The sequence below is a fragment of the Nelumbo nucifera genome, chromosome 4 (assembly GCF_055504915.1).
Source record: "Nelumbo nucifera cultivar China Antique chromosome 4, China Antique-T2T, whole genome shotgun sequence".
In the NCBI taxonomy this organism is placed as follows: domain Eukaryota; kingdom Viridiplantae; phylum Streptophyta; class Magnoliopsida; order Proteales; family Nelumbonaceae; genus Nelumbo; species Nelumbo nucifera.
This window is the reverse complement of record NC_142652.1, coordinates 15,539,253-15,560,983: the sequence shown is the minus strand read 5'-3', so window position 1 is coordinate 15,560,983 and position 21,731 is coordinate 15,539,253. Positions and strand designations below refer to the sequence as shown.

Sequence of the window (21,731 nt, the reverse complement as noted above, 5' to 3'; positions counted from 1 at the left end):
GAAAGATATGATACCGGAAAAACTTATAAATTTTGTGGGAAGGTCCAATTTGGTAATTCCAAGAAGTTGATGGATGCATTTGCGTAATTGAAATACCGTTTCTAAAACAAATCTCACGTTCCCACTTCACTCTACTGTCGCGGGAGGAATCCGGGAATGTATTGTATTAGACCCCCCGTTCTCCCTACACGCTCCACCCAACTGCATCGCTTCTGCAACATTCCTTCAACCCTTTCCTTCATTCGTCGAAGGTAATTTTGTTCAAGTGTTTGTAGCGAGTTCTTATGCTCTTGTTTTATGGTTAGAAATGCTAGTCGCGACTAGTTTATATGTCCTTTTTTTTCTTTTTCTATGCTTCCATTTAAATCATTATTTGAATTTTTGAATTCATGGTATCGGTTTCCAGAATGAGGATTTCTTCTCGAATTTGTTCCAGTAAAGTATTCTAATTGATTGCATGTGCTCGAGTGCGGCGTTTCGAGTATATGCTTGTGCTTAATCTGTTCACTGTTCTCTATGTTTCGGTTGTTTAGTACATTACTAAGATATTCAGGAATTTGGTTGGTTTTATACTAGTTAGGTATTATCTCTGATTTGCTGCTATGAAGTACTTCTTCATTTATGTCTTACTTGTTTCATTGGTTACTTATTTGTTTGTTCTTCATTAAGATGCCGATATCCATCGCATCTTATCACATAACTCCACCGAGTTTAAGAATTTCACATTCCTTCATGCCATGACATGTGGGACTTTTTTGTATTTTATTTTTTCTATCTAGCTATAATCTTTTACGATCAACAAGTATGATCTCAATTCTAAGGTTTTCCCCTTCACACTGCCTCATCATCCGTATATATTGCTTCTCATGGCTTGGTTTCCATCGTTCCGCTCTCTTTGGTTCACGGGAAATTCTTATTTTGAAAATTCCACAGATTGTTACCTTTTAATTTATTCCTAGCTCTGCACAGTTTTTTATGAATTAGTTCTAGATGCTTGATTGTTAACAGTCTCAAATTTTCTTTCTGATGTCTGCTAGGCTCAGCTGCATAAGAGCTATGTCCTCACACATTGTTGGATATCCTCGCATAGGGCCAAAGAGAGAGCTTAAGTTTGCGCTAGAATCTTTCTGGGATGGAAAAATTAATGCTGATGAGCTACAAAAGGTAGCAAAGGATCTTCGGGTTTCTATGTGGAAGAAAATGGCAAGTGCTGGCACCAGGTTCATTCCCAGCAATACCTTCTCATACTATGATCAGGTATTAGATACTACTGCCATGCTTGGGGCAGTTCCAGAAAGATATGGATGGACAGGAGGAGATGTTGGTTTTGATATTTACTTCTCCATGGCTAGAGGGAATGCAACACTTCCTGCAATGGAAATGACCAAATGGTTTGATACTAACTAGTAAGTACATTCAGTTAAGTTATGCCAAAAGTTTTATTGCCATTAGCAAGCTGTAGTTGATTAATGCAATATCTAATATGCTTTTCCGATGATAGAGACTTCATACTAGATTTTTTATTTTTTTGATACAGCCACTACATAGTGCCTGAATTGAGTCCTGATCTAAAGTTTACTTATTCTTCTCACAAGGCAGTTGCTGAATACAATGAGGCAAAGGAAGTAAGATACATGATCACCATGTTGTTTTCTCTTATGCTGTGGTATCTGCCAATACACACCAGGCAAAGCATTTTTATACTAATCTTGTGTTACTGTTCCACAGACTGGAATTGAGACAGTTCCAGTTATTCTTGGTCCAATTTCATATTTGTTGCTGTCTAAACCTGCAAAGGGTGTAGGGAAATCATTTTCCCTTCTTTCATTGCTTGGAAAGATCATTCCTATCTACAAGTAAGTTGTCAATTTTGAAAATAATACTTGTTTTTAAAAGCTTCTAGACATTATTTTTCTTTTCTTGCTTGTCAAAATAGGGAGGTTTTGGCTGAGTTGAAGGCAGTTGGTGCTACTTGGGTGCAGTTTGATGAGCCAATGCTTGTGCTTGATTTGGATGCTGAACAATTAAAAGCATTTACCGATGCTTATGAACAACTGGGAGAATCATCATCTGGGCTGAATGTTCTTGTTGAGACCTACTTTGCTGACATCCCTGCTGATGCATACAAGTATGCAGGAATTTCTTGGCATTTTTTTTCTATTCTAGGCTTCTAGCTTTAGCTTGAATAATCCAATTTTGCACATATTGTTTTCTTACCACTTTTACTTTGATAATCTAACAACAGGACCATCACTTCACTGAAGGGGGTTTCAGCCATTGGACTAGATTTAGTGCGAGGTGGAAAGAGTTTAGATTTGATCAAAAGCACAGGTTTTCCTTCTGACAAGTATCTCTTTGCTGGCATTGTTGACGGCCGAAATATTTGGGCCAACGATCTAGAAGCATCTCTTGAGACCCTAATAACTCTTGAAGGCATTGTTGGTAAAGGTATACAATTCTGGTCCCTCCCATGATTGACTTCATTTCCCTTAACATACATATTACATATCTAGTCTTTTATAGAACCTTAGAACAAGGTCAATAAATTTAGTTTCCCTACAGAGGGGCCAGGCTGCTTGATAGCTTCTGAATTGGATGGATTAAAATTAAATTACTTAACAGTTTGTCTTTTAGTGGATAATACAGTCATATAAGGCCTTGTTCGTTTACAACTTTGTAACTTACCCAGGTAAATGTTTCCTGGGTAAATTCACTTACCCATGTTCTTTTGATTCCTAGGTAACAGAATGACATTTTTACCCATACAAAGCTAATATTAAAATAGGCAAAGTTGTCCCATTATGTTTTATAAAATTTCCCCCCAAGTGTGGGAGATGGATAAATTTTACTCGGGGAAGTGGAGCTGATTTTACCATGGGGCCCATTAATAAATTCCAAAAGAACATTGTAAAGTTGGTCAATGGGAAAAAGATACCCATTGACCAACTTCCCCCTCTTATTTACCGGTAAGCGGACCGGGCCTAAGGGGTAAAAGTAGTAACCCGAACATGTATTTGTAAGTTGTTTTAGACTTCAATTTTGATGGATATTATTGGCTTCATCTTCATCCACCAGCCCTTTTCCTCCTTGATGATATACATTTGAGCAACTGACTTTCTGTTAATCATCAAATGCAGAGAAACTTGTGGTTTCTACCTCTTGTTCCCTGCTACATACAGCTGTTGATCTGATGAATGAAACAAAACTGGACAAGGAGATCATGTCTTGGCTAGCATTTGCTGCACAGAAAGTACTTGAGGTGAATGCCTTGGCTAAAGCATTGGCTGGTGAAAAAGATGAGGTATTGCATAGTTTCTGAAATAAATTTTGCAGTACTTGAAATTGCATACATCCAGAATTCCTTATGTTTATTCATCTTTATTTCTTTTTAGGCATATTTTTCTGCAAGTGTTGCTGCACAAGCTTCTAGAAGTTCATCTCCTAGGGTAAATGATGAAGCCATTAAGAAAGCAGTGAGTTCTGGAGCAGCCATCTACGTTCTGCAATTCTATTTCTTCATTTTGTCCTGGATACTTCTGTTCCAGTGTTTTGATTATAGCTTCATACACCACAGGCAGCAGCTGCACTAAGGGGTTCTGACCACCGCCGTGCCACACCAGTGTCTGCCAGACTTGATGCGCAGAAAAAGAAGCTGAACCTACCATTTCTTCCTACCACAACTATCGGATCTTTCCCACAAACCATGGATCTGAGGAGAGTTAGGCGGGAATACAAAGCTAACAAGTGAGTGATATTTTTTTTATTCATACTACAGAGTAAATAGAAGAAACCATTCCTTGTGAAATCTTTATATTAACTAATGGTTACGAGCACCCATGTTACCTTTGTTGATTTTATGGGATTGGAGGGTACAGTTTGAGGTTATGTTCTGCTGACCTAACAGTAGACCATTCCCTCACTTTATCTTCCATCTTAATATTGTGATTATCATTGTGAGAACCATTTAATTTTTAAGATGTGCATAATATGTTACATAAGCTTGCTTACATGTTTTTAAACCATTATATTACTGTAGGATTTCTGAAGAGGAGTATGTAAAAGCAATCAAAGAAGAGATTGGTAAAGTTATCAAGTTACAAGAAGAATTGGGCATTGATGTTCTGGTACATGGAGAGCCTGAGGTAAACTGATTTTCCCTTGTTCAAATTGTTCTTGAGGAAAACCAGAGATTTTAGTTTCTTTCACTGCTAAAAGGCTTTGCTTTCTGCAGAGGAATGACATGGTGGAATACTTTGGTGAACAGTTGAAAGGCTTTGCTTTCACTGTTAATGGCTGGGTTCAGTCATATGGTTCGCGATGTGTCAAACCACCAATCATTTATGGTGATGTCAGCCGGCCTAAACCAATGACAGTTTTCTGGTCCACAACTGCACAAAGCATGACATCTTGTCCCATGAAGGGAATGCTAACCGGACCAGTTACAATCCTCAACTGGTCATTTGTAAGGAATGATCAGCCTAGGTAATCTCGGTACTAGGCATCAATCTTATTGTGGTGTATTGCATGTAGGGATGGAAATTTCCCTGGTGGGGCAGTTCTTTTTGTTTGAAAAACAGATTTAGGGGCAAGGGAAGGGTTTTGGGATTTTACAATTTGTACAGGTATAGGTAGGGTATGGAATTAGGCTAAACCCAACCCTCCCCAACCCATATATTGAATTTACTTAAATACCCCTAGTGCTTATAATTAAATTGTTGTTAAAACTTAAAATGCATATGAACTATTATATGTTGAACTTAGGGCCCGTTTGGTTCATGGGAATAGAGGTCTGAAATTGGAGTTGTAATAGGCTAATTCCGATTCCAACTTTTTGGTTGGACGGAATTGGAATCCCATTCCCATTCCTGGTGGAATGGCATTTACCCATTTGAGGGAATGCCCATTCCCTCCCCCTCATTTGGGAATGAAATCCCATTCCAGATGATTGCAATTCCCATTCTGATTCCTATCTGAACCAAACAGACTAGGAATAAACCATTCCAATTGTGAACCAAACAGACTCTTAATAATGTTTTGAATCTTATGTGAAAGGTAATTGATAGTTTATGTGTTTTCTACATGTTTCAATTAGATAATTGGAAATTTTGATTTTTGTCCATGTTATTTTGTTTGTTTATTGCTTATATATAACAGGAAATTATATGCATGTTTTGGACCCGACTCACCCTACCTCAAATATGGGGAGGGTACAGGTTGGGAGGTTTGGAGTGGTAGGGAGGGCCTAGAATTCACAAAACCCTCCCCAAACCAGCCTCGTTGCCATCCCTAATTGCATGGTTTTTCATATTAAGTGATACATTCCAATTTTCATAATCAGGTTTGAAACTTGCTATCAAATTGCCTTGGCCATAAAAGATGAGGTTGAAGATTTGGAAGCAGTCGGGATCCAGGTAAGAAATTGTGTTTGCTAAAAGTAGGAATCTGCTGAATTAAAAAAATATGAAAGAAAGTAGTTTCTTGAAGAGAGAAGGAAGAGAGAAGGAGAAGAAGAAGAGAAGAAGAGAAGTTGAAAAGAAAAGAGAGCAATAATCTGGCCGCCCCCTTCACTTATTATTTATACTAAAATAATAGAACAGTACAACTATGCCCTTATAGGGCGGCAAAACATAAAACAGCATATATAACACTCAAAAAACATAATAAAATTTGGACTCACATAACTACTGTGGTCCCCACCTCCTATCTAACAACTAACATAAAACATCTACTCAGAAAAACATCATAAAACTAATTATTCCTCAACACTCCCCCTCAAGTTGGGAGTAAATGTCACACATTCCTAACTTGCGTAGATCATGTTCAAGCTTGTTCCTTGCCACCCCTTTAGTGAGAACATCAGCCAGCTGCAACTCTGAAGAGATATAAGGCAAACAAACTTCTCCGGTTGTTACCCTTTCTCTTATAAAGTGTTTATCAACTTCAATGTGTTTTGTCCTATCATGCTAAATTGGATTGTGGGCAATATTGATTGCAGCCTGATTGTCACAGTATAACATCATAGGTTCCTCTGCTTTCACCCCAATCTCACTTAAAAGAGATCTAACCCAAAGAAGTTCTGAGACACCATGAGCCATGGATCTATACTCAGCCTCTGCACTTGACCTTGCCACAACCGCTTGCTTCTTACTCTTCCAAGAGATCAAGTTTCCACCTACAAAGGTACACACTTCTGATGTAGACCTTCTGTCATCTAAGCATCATGCCCAGTCTACATTTGTATAGGATTCTAGCTTCAGATTCTCATGACTTGAGAAAAGAATGCCTCTACCAAGGTGCTTTTTCAGATATGCAAGTATTCTCTCAATAGCTTCCCAGTGTTGAACCCGAGGTGCATGCATGTACCGACTCACAACACTAACAGCATAAGAAATATCTGGTCGTGTCATACACAAATACAGCAGTCGGCCCACCATTCTTTGATATCTCCCCACATTATTTACCAATTCACCATTCACACCATTAATTTTGTGGTTTGTATCAATAGGAGTGTCTGTTGGTTTGGTCCCCAGCTTCCCAGTCTCTCGCAGTAAGTCAAGTACATATCTTCTCTATGAAATGAAGATCCCATGCTTGGATCTTGCAACTTCAATCCCTAAGAAGTATTTGAGCTCACCAAGATCTTTGATCTCAAATTCTTGCTGCAATGATTTTTTGAGATCATCAATCTCCTCCAGATCATTTCCTCTCACCACTATATCATCCACATACACAATCAGAATTGACACCAAAGCATCTCTCCTCTTCACAAAGAGGGTGTGATCAGACTATGTCTGTGTGTATCCAAAACAGATGAGTGCCCCTCTGGACCTGTCAAACTAAGCCCTAGGTGATTGTTTCAATCCATACAGAGATTTTCTGAGTCTGCACACCTTTCCTTTACCAACATTTTCATAAAAGTCTGTTGGAATGTCCATATATACCTCCTCCTATAAGTCACCATTGAGGAAAGCATTTTTTACATCAAGCTGGAACAAGGGCCATGAATAGGTGGCTGCTAGAGATAAAAATGATATGAACTGAACTCATCTTAGCTACTGGTGCAAAGGTTTCCAGATAATCAACACCATAGGTCTAAGTATACCCTTTTGCTACCAACCTTGCCTTGTACCTCTCTATCTTGCCATCGGCCTTATACTTCACTGTGAATACCCATCGACATCCGACTGTCTCCTTGTCTGGGGGGAGATCAACTATTTCCCAAGTTTGGTTTTTGACCAAAGCATCCATCTCATCTTGCATGACTGTTTTCCACTCAGGTTTGGAGAGAGCCTCAATAACATTCCTGAGTATACACACAGAATCCAGGGAAAAAAGAAAAGCATGGTAGGAGGGTGATAAGGCACTATAGGAAATATGGTGTGAAATGCCGTGTGTTGTACACTTTCTCTTCCCCGTGCAATGGGAAGATCAAGGTTAGTCGGATCAGATGCAACAATGGTGTTAGGGACAGAAACATTATCATCAGAAAACATAACAAGCTCAGGCTCAAGAGGAATACCTGGAACTGTATCTGCCGAATCTGGAGTTTTAGAAGGACTGACAGAGAGTGGTGTGGGTTGAGGATGTGTGGAGTCAACCATCATCTTTCGGCGCTAATATTGTTGTGAGGCTGCCCGTAGTGGCTCAGGTAATGAAACTAGAGGTGCAGGTGCTGGCTGAACTGATGGTGCAGGTGGTGGCTAAACTGATGTAGATGCTGGCTGAACTGATGGAGGCACCACAGAAACAGGAAGAGGAATAGATTGTGAGTTCTTCTCCCCAAAACTCTCCCCCTAAGGAGAACCACTCGATATGAAGAATGTGGATTCAAAAAAGGTAACATCCATAGTGACAAATATGCTCATCGGCATTGGGTCATAACAGCAATACCCCTTTTGGTTCTGAGCATACCCAAGAAAAACACATTTCTTGGCCTTAGGATCCAATTTCTTGCGATGAGAGCCAAGAATGTGAACAAAAGAAACACAACCAAAAACCCTCTGAGGTATATGAAATATCTCTCCATCTGAAAAAGAAGGCTAAACGGCACCTTAAACCCCAAAGTCCGTGAAGGAACACGGTTAATCACATGTACAGCTGTAAGAACTGCATCTCCGCAGAACTGCACAGGAACTAAAGCACACACCACAAGACTCCTTGCCACCTCCACAATGTGTCTGTTTTTCCTCTCAGCAACTCCATTCTGTTATGGTGTATATGCACAACTGCTCTGATGAACTACACCATGTTCTAAGAGATACGTGGTTAGGTCCTCGAAGTACTCTCTGGCATTATCTGATCTAAAAGCCTTAGTTCTCACTCCAAATTGCGTGAGAACCATCTGGTGGAATTGTCGTACTAAGTTAGGAACCTCATCACGTGATCTCATCAAATATATCCAAGAATACCGTGTATAATCATCCACAAACAAGAGAAAGTAACGGAATCCTCCCATGGAAGGGATTTGATATGGCCCCCATACATCAGTGTGAACAATATTAAAAGCAGAAGTACTTCTTTTATTACTTGGTTTAAAAGATTGTCTACAATGCTTTCCTAATTGACAACTCTCACACTCCAAAGTAGATAATTGAACAGACTCAAACAACTTTGGGAAAAGACATTTCAAAGAACTAAAAGAAAGATGACTCAAGCGATTGTGCCAAAGCATAATTTGGTTCACTGACTCTGACCCACTACTACTGCTGCTGCTAACATGATGGCCCTGATGTCTCGGAATCTCATCCAGAAGGTAGACTCCATTCACCTCACGACCACTCCCAATCATCTTCTTTGACTCCAGATCCTGCAAAACACAATTACCAAGAAGAAAGGTCACAGAACAATTCAAATTTTTTGTCAAAAAACTAACAAACAATAGGTTGGTATGAAGTCTAGGGACATGTAAAACAGAAGACAAAGTTATCATCATTGGTCACTCTAACTGTCCCCTTCCCAGCAATGGGCATATGTGAACCATCTACTATAGAGACTCTGTCTCTACTAGAGCACAACTGATAGGAACTAAAAATGGTAGGGGCATTAGTCATATGCTCAAATGCTCCTGAGTCTATAATCCAGGGAGGTCCCTCCTTACCTGAAGTGGATGCAAGATTTGCAGTTGCATATGAACTACCTGTATGTGCAAAGGAAGTGGTGTAGTTGGTTCCTGCATTTTGCTGTCCATCTGGAAGGCTAGAGCTGAGTGAATCTTTCTTATTTATAAGCTGTCCAAACCTCTCCAATTCTGTTCTCACTACTGCTACTGCAATGGATTCCCAATCAGTTTTGGAGAGGGGTTGAAGAGTCTCCTGTAGTGGCTACATTTGCATTTCCCTTCTTGTTTCTTATCCGAGCAGGCATAAGATTTGGATGAAGCTTCCAACATGTGTCCCTGGTATGCTTAGGCTTCTTGCAATAATCACACACCAAGTCCTTCTTATTTTCCCTTCTAGTCTCACTACTCCCCCTGTCTCCATTCGGCTTAGGTTTTGTTGTACCAACCATAGCTGACTGGTCAATCCCTGGCTGTCTCAGCATTACATTCCTCCTACTCTGCTCTCCAGAGACAAAAGCATAGGCCTGAGAGAGTGTCACACCCTCCCTAGAAAGAATATGCTGCCTAGCAATGTCAAATTCAGGGTTCAGCCCTGCCAAGAACTCAAAAACCCTATTCCTCTCTACCAGTTTGTGATAAGTTGTTGCATCATTTACACTTTCCCATAGCACAATTTCTAAGTGATTTATTTCCTGCCATAGGGTTTTCAGCATGGAGAAATACATAGCAAGAGGTTTTTCTCCCTGTTTCATACTTATCGCCTGATTTCTTAACTGATAGGCTCTGGCTTCATTTTGCTTCTGAGAGTAGGTTTCAGTCACTCCATCCCAAATCTCCTTAGCAGTATTAGCCCATAGGAAATTTTTTGCAATATGAGGTAACATAGAATTACACAGCCAGGACATTACCATGTAATTCTCTTGCACCCATCGGGAAGAGTCTGTATCAGGTTTCTTCTCCTTCCCAGTGAAATACCCTAATTTTCCGCAGGCACCAATAACCATCTTAGCTGATTTTACCCACTCCAAATAATTTGTACCATCAAGTTTTACTGTAGTAATGATCCCAGACCCAAAAATATCACTACTACCTCCAACACTCAGTCCCACAGTACTCCGGGAGGCTTAGAAAATTTCAGAAACCAAACCGCCCTCTTCAGAAAATCAAAATAAAACTAACAATACCTGGGCGCCCAAGATCAGATCAAAAACAAAAGTCCAACTTTTCTGGGACTCTTCCCCGTACTCCAATTCTTCCTGATTTTGATGTCAAACAGTAGATCACCTTCCTGATGTCTAGATCCCACCAAAAACTCCAAGAACTGGGCAATCTATAGCAGATCGATCAACCATTTACTACTTCATGCAATCGGCTAATCTAGGGTTGCATGAGAATGCTTCAAGAAACCCTAGCCGATGCTCTGATACCAAGTAGAAATCTGCTGAATTAAAAAAATATGAAAGAAAGTAGTTTCTTGAAGAGAGAAGGAAGAGAGAAGGAGAAGAAGAAGAGAAGTTGAAAAGAAAAGAGAGCAATAATCTGGCCGCCTCCTTCACTTATCATTTATACTAAAATAATAGAACAATACAAAGACAACTATGCCCTTATAGGCGGCAAACCATAAAACAGTATATATAACACTCAAAAAACATAATAAAATTTGGACTCACATAACCACTGTGGTCCCCACCTCCTATCTAACAACTAACATAAAACATCTACTCAAAAAAACATCATAAAACTAATTAATCTTCAACACTGGACTTTTGTATGGTTAAATCATATGTATCATCAATTGTTGTTTTCATTACTTTTAGTTAGATTAGGTTTAATATCCAAGGACCAGAATATCGATACGCCCAATACCAAAATGCGGGTATCTCTGTATCACTGTGTATCTTTAAGATATCTATCTATACAAGACTTTACAAGCATCCCTTAGAGAGGCACGAGATGCTACCTCTCTATAAAAAGAAAAGAAAACTTACAACTGAGTCCAAAATAAATTATCCTTATTCACCCCTTGCTTAGCCAATGCATCCACCATCCCATTTGCAGATCTCCTCACCCAATGTATCCTAAGATTCAGGTTTCTAATGAGCCACTTAAACTTCTTCATTTCATTCCTGTAGCAGCGTTGTGTATCTATATGACTGATTATATTCTTTTTTTTTTTTTATAAGCATTAGAGGGATGCCTTCTTTCATCCCAAAGTTTCTAAAGTTTTAAAACATGTGTGTATCAATGTATTCATGCATATCAAGGTGCACCAATACATATACAATACGCCCAATACAGGGGTGAATCATATATTTGTATCTATATTTTGATCCTTGTTCATATCCAGAATGAATGAAAGTTATTCAAGTCGGTGATTCTGACACTCCATGCGTTCAGGTGATCCAAATTGATGAAGCTGCACTACGAGAAGGTCTGCCTTTGCGCAAATCAGAGCAGGCTTTCTACCTAGACTGGGCTGTCCATTCGTTCAGGATCACTAATTGTGGTGTGAAGGACACCACACAGGTACTCTTTTGTACTGTAGGCTAATTTTATTGTCATCTAACAACTCTGAATTGCTTTTGTTGTGTCATTGTGGTGAGCAGATCCACACTCATATGTGCTATTCCAACTTCAATGACATCATCCATTCTATAATCGACATGGATGCTGATGTGATCACAATCGAGAACTCGAGATCTGATGAGAAACTCCTCTCCGTCTTCCGTGAGGGTGTGAAATATGGTGCAGGGATTGGTCCTGGGGTGTATGACATCCACTCCCCTCGGATCCCTACCAAAGAAGAGATTGCTGAACGCATCAAAAAAATGTTAGCGGTCCTAGAGATGAATGTTCTTTGGGTTAATCCAGATTGTGGTTTGAAGACGAGAAAATACACTGAAGTCAAACCAGCATTGACCAACATGGTGGCTGCAGCAAAGCTTATAAGATCTCAGCTGGCCGGTGGGAAATGATTTCCCAACGTTGTTTTTTTTTCCTCCTTTGGGAATCTAGGTTGTTTTTATAAGCTGATTAGTGGTCTCACTCGTAGCGGCTAACATTCCAGCTAATTTAGTGCCATGAACTATGAAATTAAAGATGGAATAGAACAAATGAAATCTTTTATACAATATATAGAATGCTATTGAATATGTGGTTAACTTTTATCCAGGAAATCAAGTGAAGTATCCAAATTTAACTTAATATTATATAATTTAATTTAATTTGCATAACCTACAGCATTTGAGATTAGATAAAATAATATCATTTTATTTGAAAGTCACTATTTAGCTGATAATTATATATAATTTGAATTTTTCATTTAATGTAAATAATTAAATCATGTTCAATTTATAAATTAAAAATCTTTATAGTGATTCTGCTATTTGAAATATGAAACTAAGTTACAAAAATTAATATGGGTTCCACATCCTTAGGAAGGATACCTTTTTCTATAGATAGTCATGTCCCATGTGTCCCAAATTTGTTTAAAGTGGATACTTTTTTTATGAATAGTCATATATCTAAAAACTTGATTTTTATTTGGGAGTGTAAATAACCATCCAATCAGGAATCCCAGGATTTCGTGCTCCAGGCATATTTAGCCATCAATCCAACCATGACTCGGGTGATCTTTTTATTTTTTTATCAATATTTCATTAATTCATCAATAGAAAATTTACAAGTGGAAGACAAACACACCATGGCTCGGATGATCTGAATGATTCAAAATTGAACCACATTAACACAGCTCCTTCTATCCAATGAACAGTACCATTCTCCGGTATGATTTATTCACAAATCCATGGAAAGAGAACTGATTCACCTTCTCACTTGATTTTGGCTTTTAGATTGTTTTTTCATTTATCTATGGTTTTTTATATTCTGAAAGTTTCCTTCATTTATCTATGCACATAGTCCAGTTGGAAAATCTAGGAGTATGGGAGCTGCGGACTTTCTTATATCTTGCCGTGGTTTATGTAGACTTGAATTTGATACGATGCCTGCTGCACAGAACGGTGAGTTAAAGCGGTTGAACAAGATTTTACCACTGTAATTCTGTAAATGGGTTCCATCTAGATGTCTGTCTTTCACCCTCTCAAGGGAATGGCCTTCTTAATTCACTTGAATATGCAGCTTGATTTATTGGTGCACTAGAACATACAATGATCTCCTTCTAGATATCAACTTGGGGTTTATTTCCAATGTCAGTTTCTCTTCCTACTGGGGCATGTCCTAATATTATGCCCTTTTCCTAGGCAAAAGCGACAGGTATAAGTCCTTGCAGAAGGCAAAAGAACTTTTTTTGAATCACCATCTGGTTTTACTCCAGTCTTTTGAGGACATGTCCTACGGTTGTGGCCGCTTTGACTACAAATCTTACAACAGTGACGCCTTTGGTCCCTTCTCTTGGATTCATCTGACCTTGACTTCTGACAGGTTCTTCGGTTGTGGCCTCTTTCCCCACATAACCGGCATCTGAACTTCCTACCTGCCAAGATATCCTCAAGTCCAGGACAGTAGTGTCTCCGATGGCCTTCCTGTCCACAGTTACTGCAGTAGAATTTTACTCCTGCAAAAAGTACAAGGAAGTCGGCTGAAGCCAATTGGATAAAAAACGACAACAGGAGCAGCAATAATAATTAAAATTACCAATAATTACCAATCCCACTGTGACATGAGAAATACCCCCCCCCCCCCCGGTTTCATGTTGCACTGACACCATTAAACATTTAAAAATCTTACATTCCTGAAGATAGGGGTGTCAATGGAGCGGTTTAGATTGGACCCATCCAAATCAAAATCAAATTAGACAGGTTTGAAGGGCCATTAAGGCATTGAATTGGACCAGTCCAGGCTTAATGGTCCAAAGTATTTATTGGACTGGGTTGGACCTGGTACGTCCTTAATGGATTTATATTGAATTGGGTTGGATTGACCCAACATCTGGTCCATTGACAGAAGATAAGAGTATGGGTGTCAATGGACCAGGTTTGGGTTGGACCCAACCTAAATTAAAACCAATTTGAACAGATTAGACAGTCCAGACATTGAATTGGACCGGTCCAAAATGATCCAAGGTATTAATCAGATTGGATTAGACCTGGTCCATCTGTAATGGATTCATAATGGACCAGATCGGGTTGGACCAATATTCGGTCCATTGACAGCCCTACCTGAAGAGAATACATAAAGAACAACATTTTAAATGGATGTTGCATTTCAATAGCATATTTCCAGGTGGGCAGAGAAAGGAAAGCACATAATTTCAGGTGAAATCAGGTATATGTGGATATTTTTAGATGCCTAACCATCCAAAATAGCACTTACATTGTAGTGAATGACTATTGCTTGCTGCACCAATTAATAGCTGCTTTGATTTTTTTTGTTTTTTTGATAAAACGAAAGGGGCTACACAGCACGGGGGTAGCACGTCTTCAGGCATCAAAATAACAAATGGAAATATTTTAAATTATTAAACTATATGACCGGAGCTTTATGTACATGCCTTTTTTTTCCTCTTGATGAATCAATCTTATGTGAGAGAAGAAGTCTTATATATCATTCTTATAAAAGAAATCACGATTTCTAATAAAGTGCAATTCCAAGCATGAGAATTCAAAGTTAGTGGAATGAGGAATTACATGGAAATAATCCAATACTAACTCTGCTATCACATATGAGTTAGAATACTCAGAATTTCAGAACTTAAAGATATTTATATTCAAAGTGCATGCACATGTTCATAAAATATTAAAATTTAAGGGTTCCTTAGTTTAACATTTAATATCCATATCCGTGTCCCTAACACAGAAAGTATAAATGTTAAGCCAAAGATGCCTTATTTTATTAACCTACAAAAATGTAAAATACAAAGAGGTGTCTTGGGATCTACATAGAATCCGTACAAGATGTAAACAGCAAATACACTGAGATCTGAGGAGATGAATTGACTAGTGTTTGCTTCATAAAGGAAACAACTAATTACCAACAGAAAGTATACCACAAGTTCACAACAAGAAGTTAACTAAAAACTAGACAGTAGTTTGACAGTGGTTAAAATTTTATTTCTTCATTTCACCAAGAAATTTTAAAATAATATTTTTATTGACCTTTCATGGCAATGCTTCTCTTGCGACGGTTCTCTGGATCGCGGAAAAAAGCCTTGAGAGATTCAGAGGCCCGCTTCCTTGCTGCTGCAGTCCCTTTTGCTCTCTGCAAGTGAAATAAATATGTACATTCTGGGTTGAGATCACATATTTGCTTCATGTTATTGCTACATACACCTATAGGCAATACTGAGCATGCTAACCATGAAATCTATAATCAGCATGTTACATTTCTTTCTTCCCATATCCAAGGCATTGTGTCTACCTGTCAGCCAACTATTCAGAAGACCCTCAGACCTCTATTTGACTTGCTCCTCAGGATTGATATTGAAGTTCAAAGATTTACCATTGTGGGGTTGGGACCAGATAGATTGACCAATTTAGCATCAATTCACTTGAACTCTCATGCTTACTTTTTGAGGTTGTGACATACTGACAGTTACATTTGTTCTTCATTATATTCGGTTTACATGCTAGACCATCATTATTGTATCAATCCTACCCCTGTACCCCAACCATTATGTTGGTGGGAGTTGTGGGACTCTGCTAGAAGTAAAGCTGTCATGACAGTCCATCCAGACTTTGGATCTGAGTAGAAAGAATCACTAGAGGAATTATCAAAAAAAAGAAAGAAAGAAAGAATCACTAGAGGTGTGTCTACTGCCAGCAAAAAAATATATCAATGATGACATCCAGAATAAAATTCATATTTGAAATCTTAATTTTTGTGTATTTCATATATTACACCAAAGGTGGATATATATCTATAGATATGGCAAATGCTACAGTGCAGAAAATGCATCGCGAAGCAAAAACATGAACCAATGAAAAGTATATACATATATAAGTATAAGCAGAAATAAAGACTTGAGCTACAAGATATTCTTCCCCTTACAAGTTACAACTTTTGGAATGCTTTAACTAGATAAACTATTATTGTGTTCGAATATTGACAAAATAAACATTGACAATATGATAAAACTAGTCAATGAAAAGTATGCATGTCAACCTCAATTTTGTGGAACATGTGTTTGGTATTGACCACAGAAGAAAGAATTACAAAAATGAAGATCAAATATCAAAATTTTGGAAATTACTAATTATTCAAATACCACATACCTTAATAGCAGCCACTCTTTGTGCATGAAGCTTTGGATCACGATGGAGAATCTTCATTCTTTTACTAAATAATCCTGTTTTGGCATTGAGACTCTGCAAGCATCCAACTAAAAAAAGAAGGTTAAATTGATGATACAGTAAATATGATAGTTTTCAATGTAATTAATTTAACTAACTAACCTATGCCAGTATATGAAGAATGTCTTCCCATGTTAAGCATGTTAAAAATATTTGTAAAACCAATGGAATATCAAAAACATTCCAAAACTCTACAAGAATTTTCTTTTTGTTAAGAGAAATCCAGAAAAAAAAAGGGAAAAAAAAAACTATTGGCAGCAAGAATAAGAAATTGTAATTGAGTAACCAGACCAAAATTACTGCATTTGTGGAGATACAAAACACAGAGAGAGACACAAATAATTCCTTATCGATAACAAAGATCATGTTTGAATGAAAAATGAGCAGTCTACAGAAAAACAAAGCACAGAAATAAGAAAGAACAAGATATTATAAGGGAGTTTTCAATAAAAAAAAAAAAAAAAGATATTATAACGGATTGGTTCCATGTTCAGATGTTAGATGGGCCCAGTAGGGAACTAACTCGTAGTGATCTGCTGATCTTTAAGCCAACTTCAGGAGGTGATGATTGATATACTCGCTTTGATTTTCTTCTCACATCCAACTTTATGTCTAGATTGTCTACTTCATCGTCTTCTTTGACTTTGAATGGAGATCTGCAAAGGAAAAAAACAAGAATTGCTAGTTAGTATGCCCTAGAAGGATATGCAATTAGTTTCATTTTATGCACAATAAATGAGGGAAAAGTAGCCTATGAAGTGTACAGTTTTAAATCTCAATATTGAATGCCAACTGAAATTCACATACATAACTTGTTATCATATTAAATGTTTAAGAACCACAAATGAAATTCTTAGTGTATGGCCATTTCAAGGGTTTCATAATAATAGGGGACCCAGGTAAAAGTCCATAATTGTCCTGTTGGGTTTTACTTGTGGAGAAAGGTAGCAGTATGGTTAACCTTAAGTTTCTTGGAAGTGCATGTGCACCACTTTCTTCTTTTGTTCTCTATTGTCTACTGTTCTCCTCTTATTAATAAAGTTTCTTGATTAGTTATTGATTAGAAAACTGTTTCCCTAATAGTAATCAAGAAAATCCCAAAAAGGTGCTTCATGCATATACACCCAGATTATGTGACAGACATTTACATGATGATTGATGAAAGAAAGATTGGTGGGTTGACTAAATGAATTTTCTTCCTCAATTAGAACATTTTAATCTACACTTCTGGGTCCTTGCTTCTCTGTCGTTTTCCTTCCTAAAAATTTCTTTATTTCTAGTCTATAGAAAGCTATGAACAGCCTAGATTCAACACAGTCTCAGCTTCTCCCAAACATTTTCTTGAACCAAACAAGCCGCTAATTGCAATCACATATCAAATTCAGTTTACCTAAGCCGTGGATTTCATCCCCTTATAAGGCTTATGCCTTACCTTGATCACATCCACACCCCCAAAATACCCTAAAACATATGACCCTAGTTTCTCCATCTTACTAACAGGTGATGCTCAACCCCTATAATGCTAATATCTATAATGAAATCCAAATCCTCTAACATAAATTCAACTCCAAAATCTGCCTACCCACTTTCTTTCATAACTAATAACCCTTAATCTAAGTTTTGCATAATTCCCTTTTTTTAAGCCTGAAATAATTCAAACAAATTCCAGTTTCAGAAATATCACCATCTCTTAATTTTTAATGTTTTTATAGAACTTTAATCCTAGATATACCTAAGTGCTGAATCTACTCTATTAATTATTTTGTGCTTTGACTTGGAGTTGCTAGAGATCTACTGATAAACTTTAGTAATAAGGTTTCTTCAGTCAAGCAACATCATGGAAAATACTTGTGTCTGAGACTTGAAGAAGTTATCTGGTAGGTATAGAGTAGGTGTGTAGCTGATAAAGTCATATGAAGAAAAAGACAATGATTATTCCATGAGTTTTAATCATCATATTGATTTTATTTCTCATAAAATTTCTCTCGTACAGAAAAGGTCAATGATACCAGTTTTTTGAAACTATACGGTTCAAATTCATATCTTCTTTTCTTTTCTGCTAGGCTGGACCACATAAATATAGGTTGCCTTGGAGGAACACAAGTGAAAATGATAAACCTGAATTTTGCAAATTGATGTATATACAGAAATTCCAAAAAGGAAGGGTATTAAAGATTTACATGGAGCGAGCTTTTTCCCATGGCTGCTCATCTATTGACTCCTCCCATATCACACAATCTCCCAGACACTGCCCACAAGTCTTTATTCCCTGTTGTCATGAGGGAGAAGTAATCCAATGCTTAAATAAAACATTAGAGACATCTAGAAGTGAAATTTGTTCCATGTTCAAATGCAAATAACTTCATATGTTAAAAAATGAAAAAGATTCCTAAAGAGAAGTTATAGATTACAGTGAAGTAACCGGATTAATCAATAAATCAAGCAAATATTCAAAATACATGGCAGCTTGGCAGGTTGACAGATGTGATGAAGAAAACCAAATAACCACTTCAACTATTCTCATAAGGAAGAGAATCAAATTTTGCATACTAGCATGTCAATTTGCACATTCTCTGCAGTACTTGGTCTATGTTTGGTGAATTGAATAAGATTGAGGATATAAAAATATTATCATATTATGTAAACAATCATGAACCAAACATGACTACAGAAGTGTCAATCCTTAATTTCTACCATAAATGGCCAAAGGGAACTTATTATGTAAATAGGCAGGGCATACCTTTCCATTACATTGAACAATCTAATTTGAATTTTCCATTCCACACTCTGTAGATGGTGTATAACCCCTACCGCTACAATTTGGTCTATATAGCACAAAATTTAAATACTAATATGTCAGTTTGTATGTACTCTGCAGTGGGTAGTCTATGTGTGGACAAAAGATAGTGAATAATGGTATCATCAAACTAACTCAAAAGAATGAACCCAACATGACTAAACAAGTGAATCCCTCATTTCTACCATAAATGGAAACATTGATCTTACTATTGAGCAGCAAGTACCTTTCCATTACACTGTGGACAATCTAATCTAGATCTTTCTATTCCACACTCCGTACATGGTGTATAACCCCTGCCCCTACAACTTGGGCAAGGTAACTCTCTGATATACTGGCCATTTGGACCAAACCAGGATCTTGGTTTGGTTGCACCAGATATTAAATTCCTGCCACAACAAATTAGAGGTCACCCACTGAAGAAGGGAAGAAAAGAAAGAAGAAAAGAGAAACCAGAATCTGACATATACCATTAGGAAAAGAAGAACCTTAAATCAATTGTCATGTCTCATTCTTAAGATGGCATAGAATTGCCTTTCTAGAGTCATTTCCATGAGCAAAAGGGAACAACCAGTAGATAATTTAGCAATCATGATTTACTAGCATATCAGTAACAAAAACCTCGTTCATAGATTTTGAATCGTTAAAATAGCTAATGAATAGACAGTGTGCTTCCCATATTTGAAACATAGAAATTTGAAATAGCACCACCACCTGACTAGTAATAAAAATGTTGTGTGGAACATCCCTTTTTCTTTTTATAGAACATCCCTTAACTCGGTGAGTGGTCAGTTATGATCACATTACCAGTACAGGTTAAGCAGGGAGGGAAACACCATGCTTCCGGATTGTGACATTGCCTCTGATGCAAGCCTACTACGCGTAGGACAGTATGAACTTACTGCATGTTCTCATCATGGATAAATCTATGTCCTCTATAACATTGCAATTAACAGTATTCTGTGTTTAAAAAGCATGTTAAATAGGAAAGGCAAGACCTTGGTTGTAGGTCGACTTCGAGTCCGAAAATCTCTTCTGAATGATCGAACTGTATCTGCCCATGCAAAACAAAATTAGAGAATGTTAATCCAAAGATTTGCATTTAGAAAGCATACATCGTAGTTTATATGGATAAAAATCCCCGTTGGAACAATTTGAGGGGTGGGGGGAGAAGCAGTAGCAGCAGAAAATAAGTAAAATAAGAGGAAATTTTCCCAAAAAAAAAAACAAAATGCAATCCATACTTCAAAACAGACAAACCAACACAAAATCGTATTGATTAATGAAAGGAACGAAATATATGAAAGAGCTAGCCTGGGTTTGCTTCGGCAGTGATGCTGACTCATCATTCGTCGAAGAAGAAGAAGTTGAACAATATATGAAGAATCCAAACTTTGGATTAGAATGAATTAAAGTCCATAAATTTCCGTTTCTCCGCTTCCATTGAGGAACCAAAAGTCGAAGAGATGAATGAGTCGAGAACATTTTCAGAGAAGCCATAGACGAAAAGCCGAAAATAAAACAGAAGCAAGTTAAAGGGATCGAACCAAAGGTGTATAACACAAAACCATAAGCGTAATGGTAAAGAGCTGCTCGATTAGTCGGGAGCAAGGAAGTTCAGAAACCAGTGGATAAGTGTGTGGTGAGCAAAGGACAGAAGGTCCTCCGTTTTAACTTTTTGGTTTCGGTTAATTGCCTTCTAACTGTCTGGGCCTTACGAGTTACGACGTGAGATCGGCTTCAGTCGGGGCAAATCCATGCCCTGACTCCGAATCGATCCGCCCCCCACAACTTTGCCCCCTAAAAACGTCCCACGGGCTGTGAGCGCGCCGCGTGTCCTCCCACACGCGGATTAGAGGGAGTCGTGCGCCTTCTCGCCCAAAAGGTCATCCTAATCTTCTCTCTCGATTTTCAGCTCACTTCAACGTTCGACCTTCTGCTCTTAGAACTGAAATACGCCGAAGATTGCCCCCCTTTGAGTTTCGCCGGTGGATGCCGACGACCGTTCCGAAGGTGCAGGAAACGACGAAGAAAATGTCCTCTAAAACGCCTCCTCCCGAAGGCGACGCTGACGCGCCAATAACACGAACCAAGTGGTTTGTGAGCCTACACGGCTTTTCCTTTCTTCTCTTTTTTATATATTTTTTTCCTTTCAATCATGCCTATTTATAGGGTGGGTTCTTTGCATCTTATCCTCGGCAGTTGATTACGGTTCAGCTCCCTGGTTTCGCACTTTAGCTCCGATATCTGGAGGTGTCTTTCTTCAAGAGTAGAAAGAACGAGACATAACCCGGATCAGATAAGCGAGAGACAGAGGGTTACGTTTTGTTTTCTCGTACTGGAAGAGAACTGCAGCGTTATGATGAAGTCGGCTGTCGCCAAGTCGTTTGGTGAGTCTCTGTTGCGAGGTTTTCTTGATGGGTCTTACTCTGCAGCAAGGGACGAATCTCGTGCTCCGTTGCGAGGTTTTTCTTGAACTGATTTGGCCCCCTTCCACATGTCTGGATGATTCAAGCTCTGGAGGAATTGGTGCTTCGTCTGCAAGAGGAAAGGAATTAAGTTCTTGCTT

At 38.2% G+C, this 21,731-nt stretch overlaps 2 protein-coding genes across 4 annotated transcripts in view; one reads left to right on the top strand and one right to left on the bottom strand.

The window, feature by feature from the left end:
- Positions 1–12,223, top strand: part of LOC104586745 (5-methyltetrahydropteroyltriglutamate--homocysteine methyltransferase 2-like) — a 34,038-nt gene extending 21,815 nt beyond the window's left edge. Inside the window, exons 1-14 of one of the 2 annotated variants that reach the window (XM_010244072.3) lie at positions 7–251; positions 1,038–1,406; positions 1,538–1,625; positions 1,729–1,856; positions 1,937–2,128; positions 2,246–2,448; positions 3,138–3,301; positions 3,393–3,473; positions 3,575–3,744; positions 4,037–4,142; positions 4,232–4,482; positions 5,339–5,411; positions 11,456–11,584; positions 11,665–12,223. In XM_010244072.3, coding sequence (XP_010242374.1) covers positions 157–251; positions 1,038–1,406; positions 1,538–1,625; positions 1,729–1,856; positions 1,937–2,128; positions 2,246–2,448; positions 3,138–3,301; positions 3,393–3,473; positions 3,575–3,744; positions 4,037–4,142; positions 4,232–4,482; positions 5,339–5,411; positions 11,456–11,584; positions 11,665–12,033 — 2,418 coding nt within the window. In that variant the 5' untranslated portion in view covers positions 7–156 and the 3' untranslated portion in view covers positions 12,034–12,223. Of the gene's footprint in view, positions 1–6; positions 252–1,037; positions 1,407–1,537; positions 1,626–1,728; positions 1,857–1,936; positions 2,129–2,245; positions 2,449–3,137; positions 3,302–3,392; positions 3,474–3,574; positions 3,745–4,036; positions 4,143–4,231; positions 4,483–5,338; positions 5,412–11,455; positions 11,585–11,664 lie in introns of those variants that run through there. The other variant, XM_088886631.1, reaches the window with a different exon arrangement.
- An 856-nt stretch (positions 12,224–13,079) lies between these two features.
- On the bottom strand, positions 13,080–20,665 carry LOC104586744 (zinc knuckle (CCHC-type) family protein). 2 transcript variants are annotated; one of them, XM_010244069.3, is made up of 8 exons: positions 20,477–20,665; positions 20,161–20,216; positions 19,389–19,551; positions 18,546–18,634; positions 16,889–17,021; positions 16,288–16,380; positions 15,172–15,274; positions 13,080–13,631 (listed from the first exon to the last, which is right to left on the bottom strand). In XM_010244069.3, exons 1-8 carry the CDS (start codon positions 20,660–20,662, stop codon positions 13,267–13,269), a joined length of 1,188 nt encoding a protein of 395 aa, XP_010242371.2. In that variant the 5' UTR covers positions 20,663–20,665; the 3' UTR covers positions 13,080–13,266. The 2 variants fall into 2 exon arrangements, with proteins under 2 accessions (XP_010242371.2, XP_088742758.1); XM_088886632.1 differs by having other exon boundaries at positions 20,161–20,210.
- Positions 20,666–21,731: the final 1,066 nt, after the last annotated feature.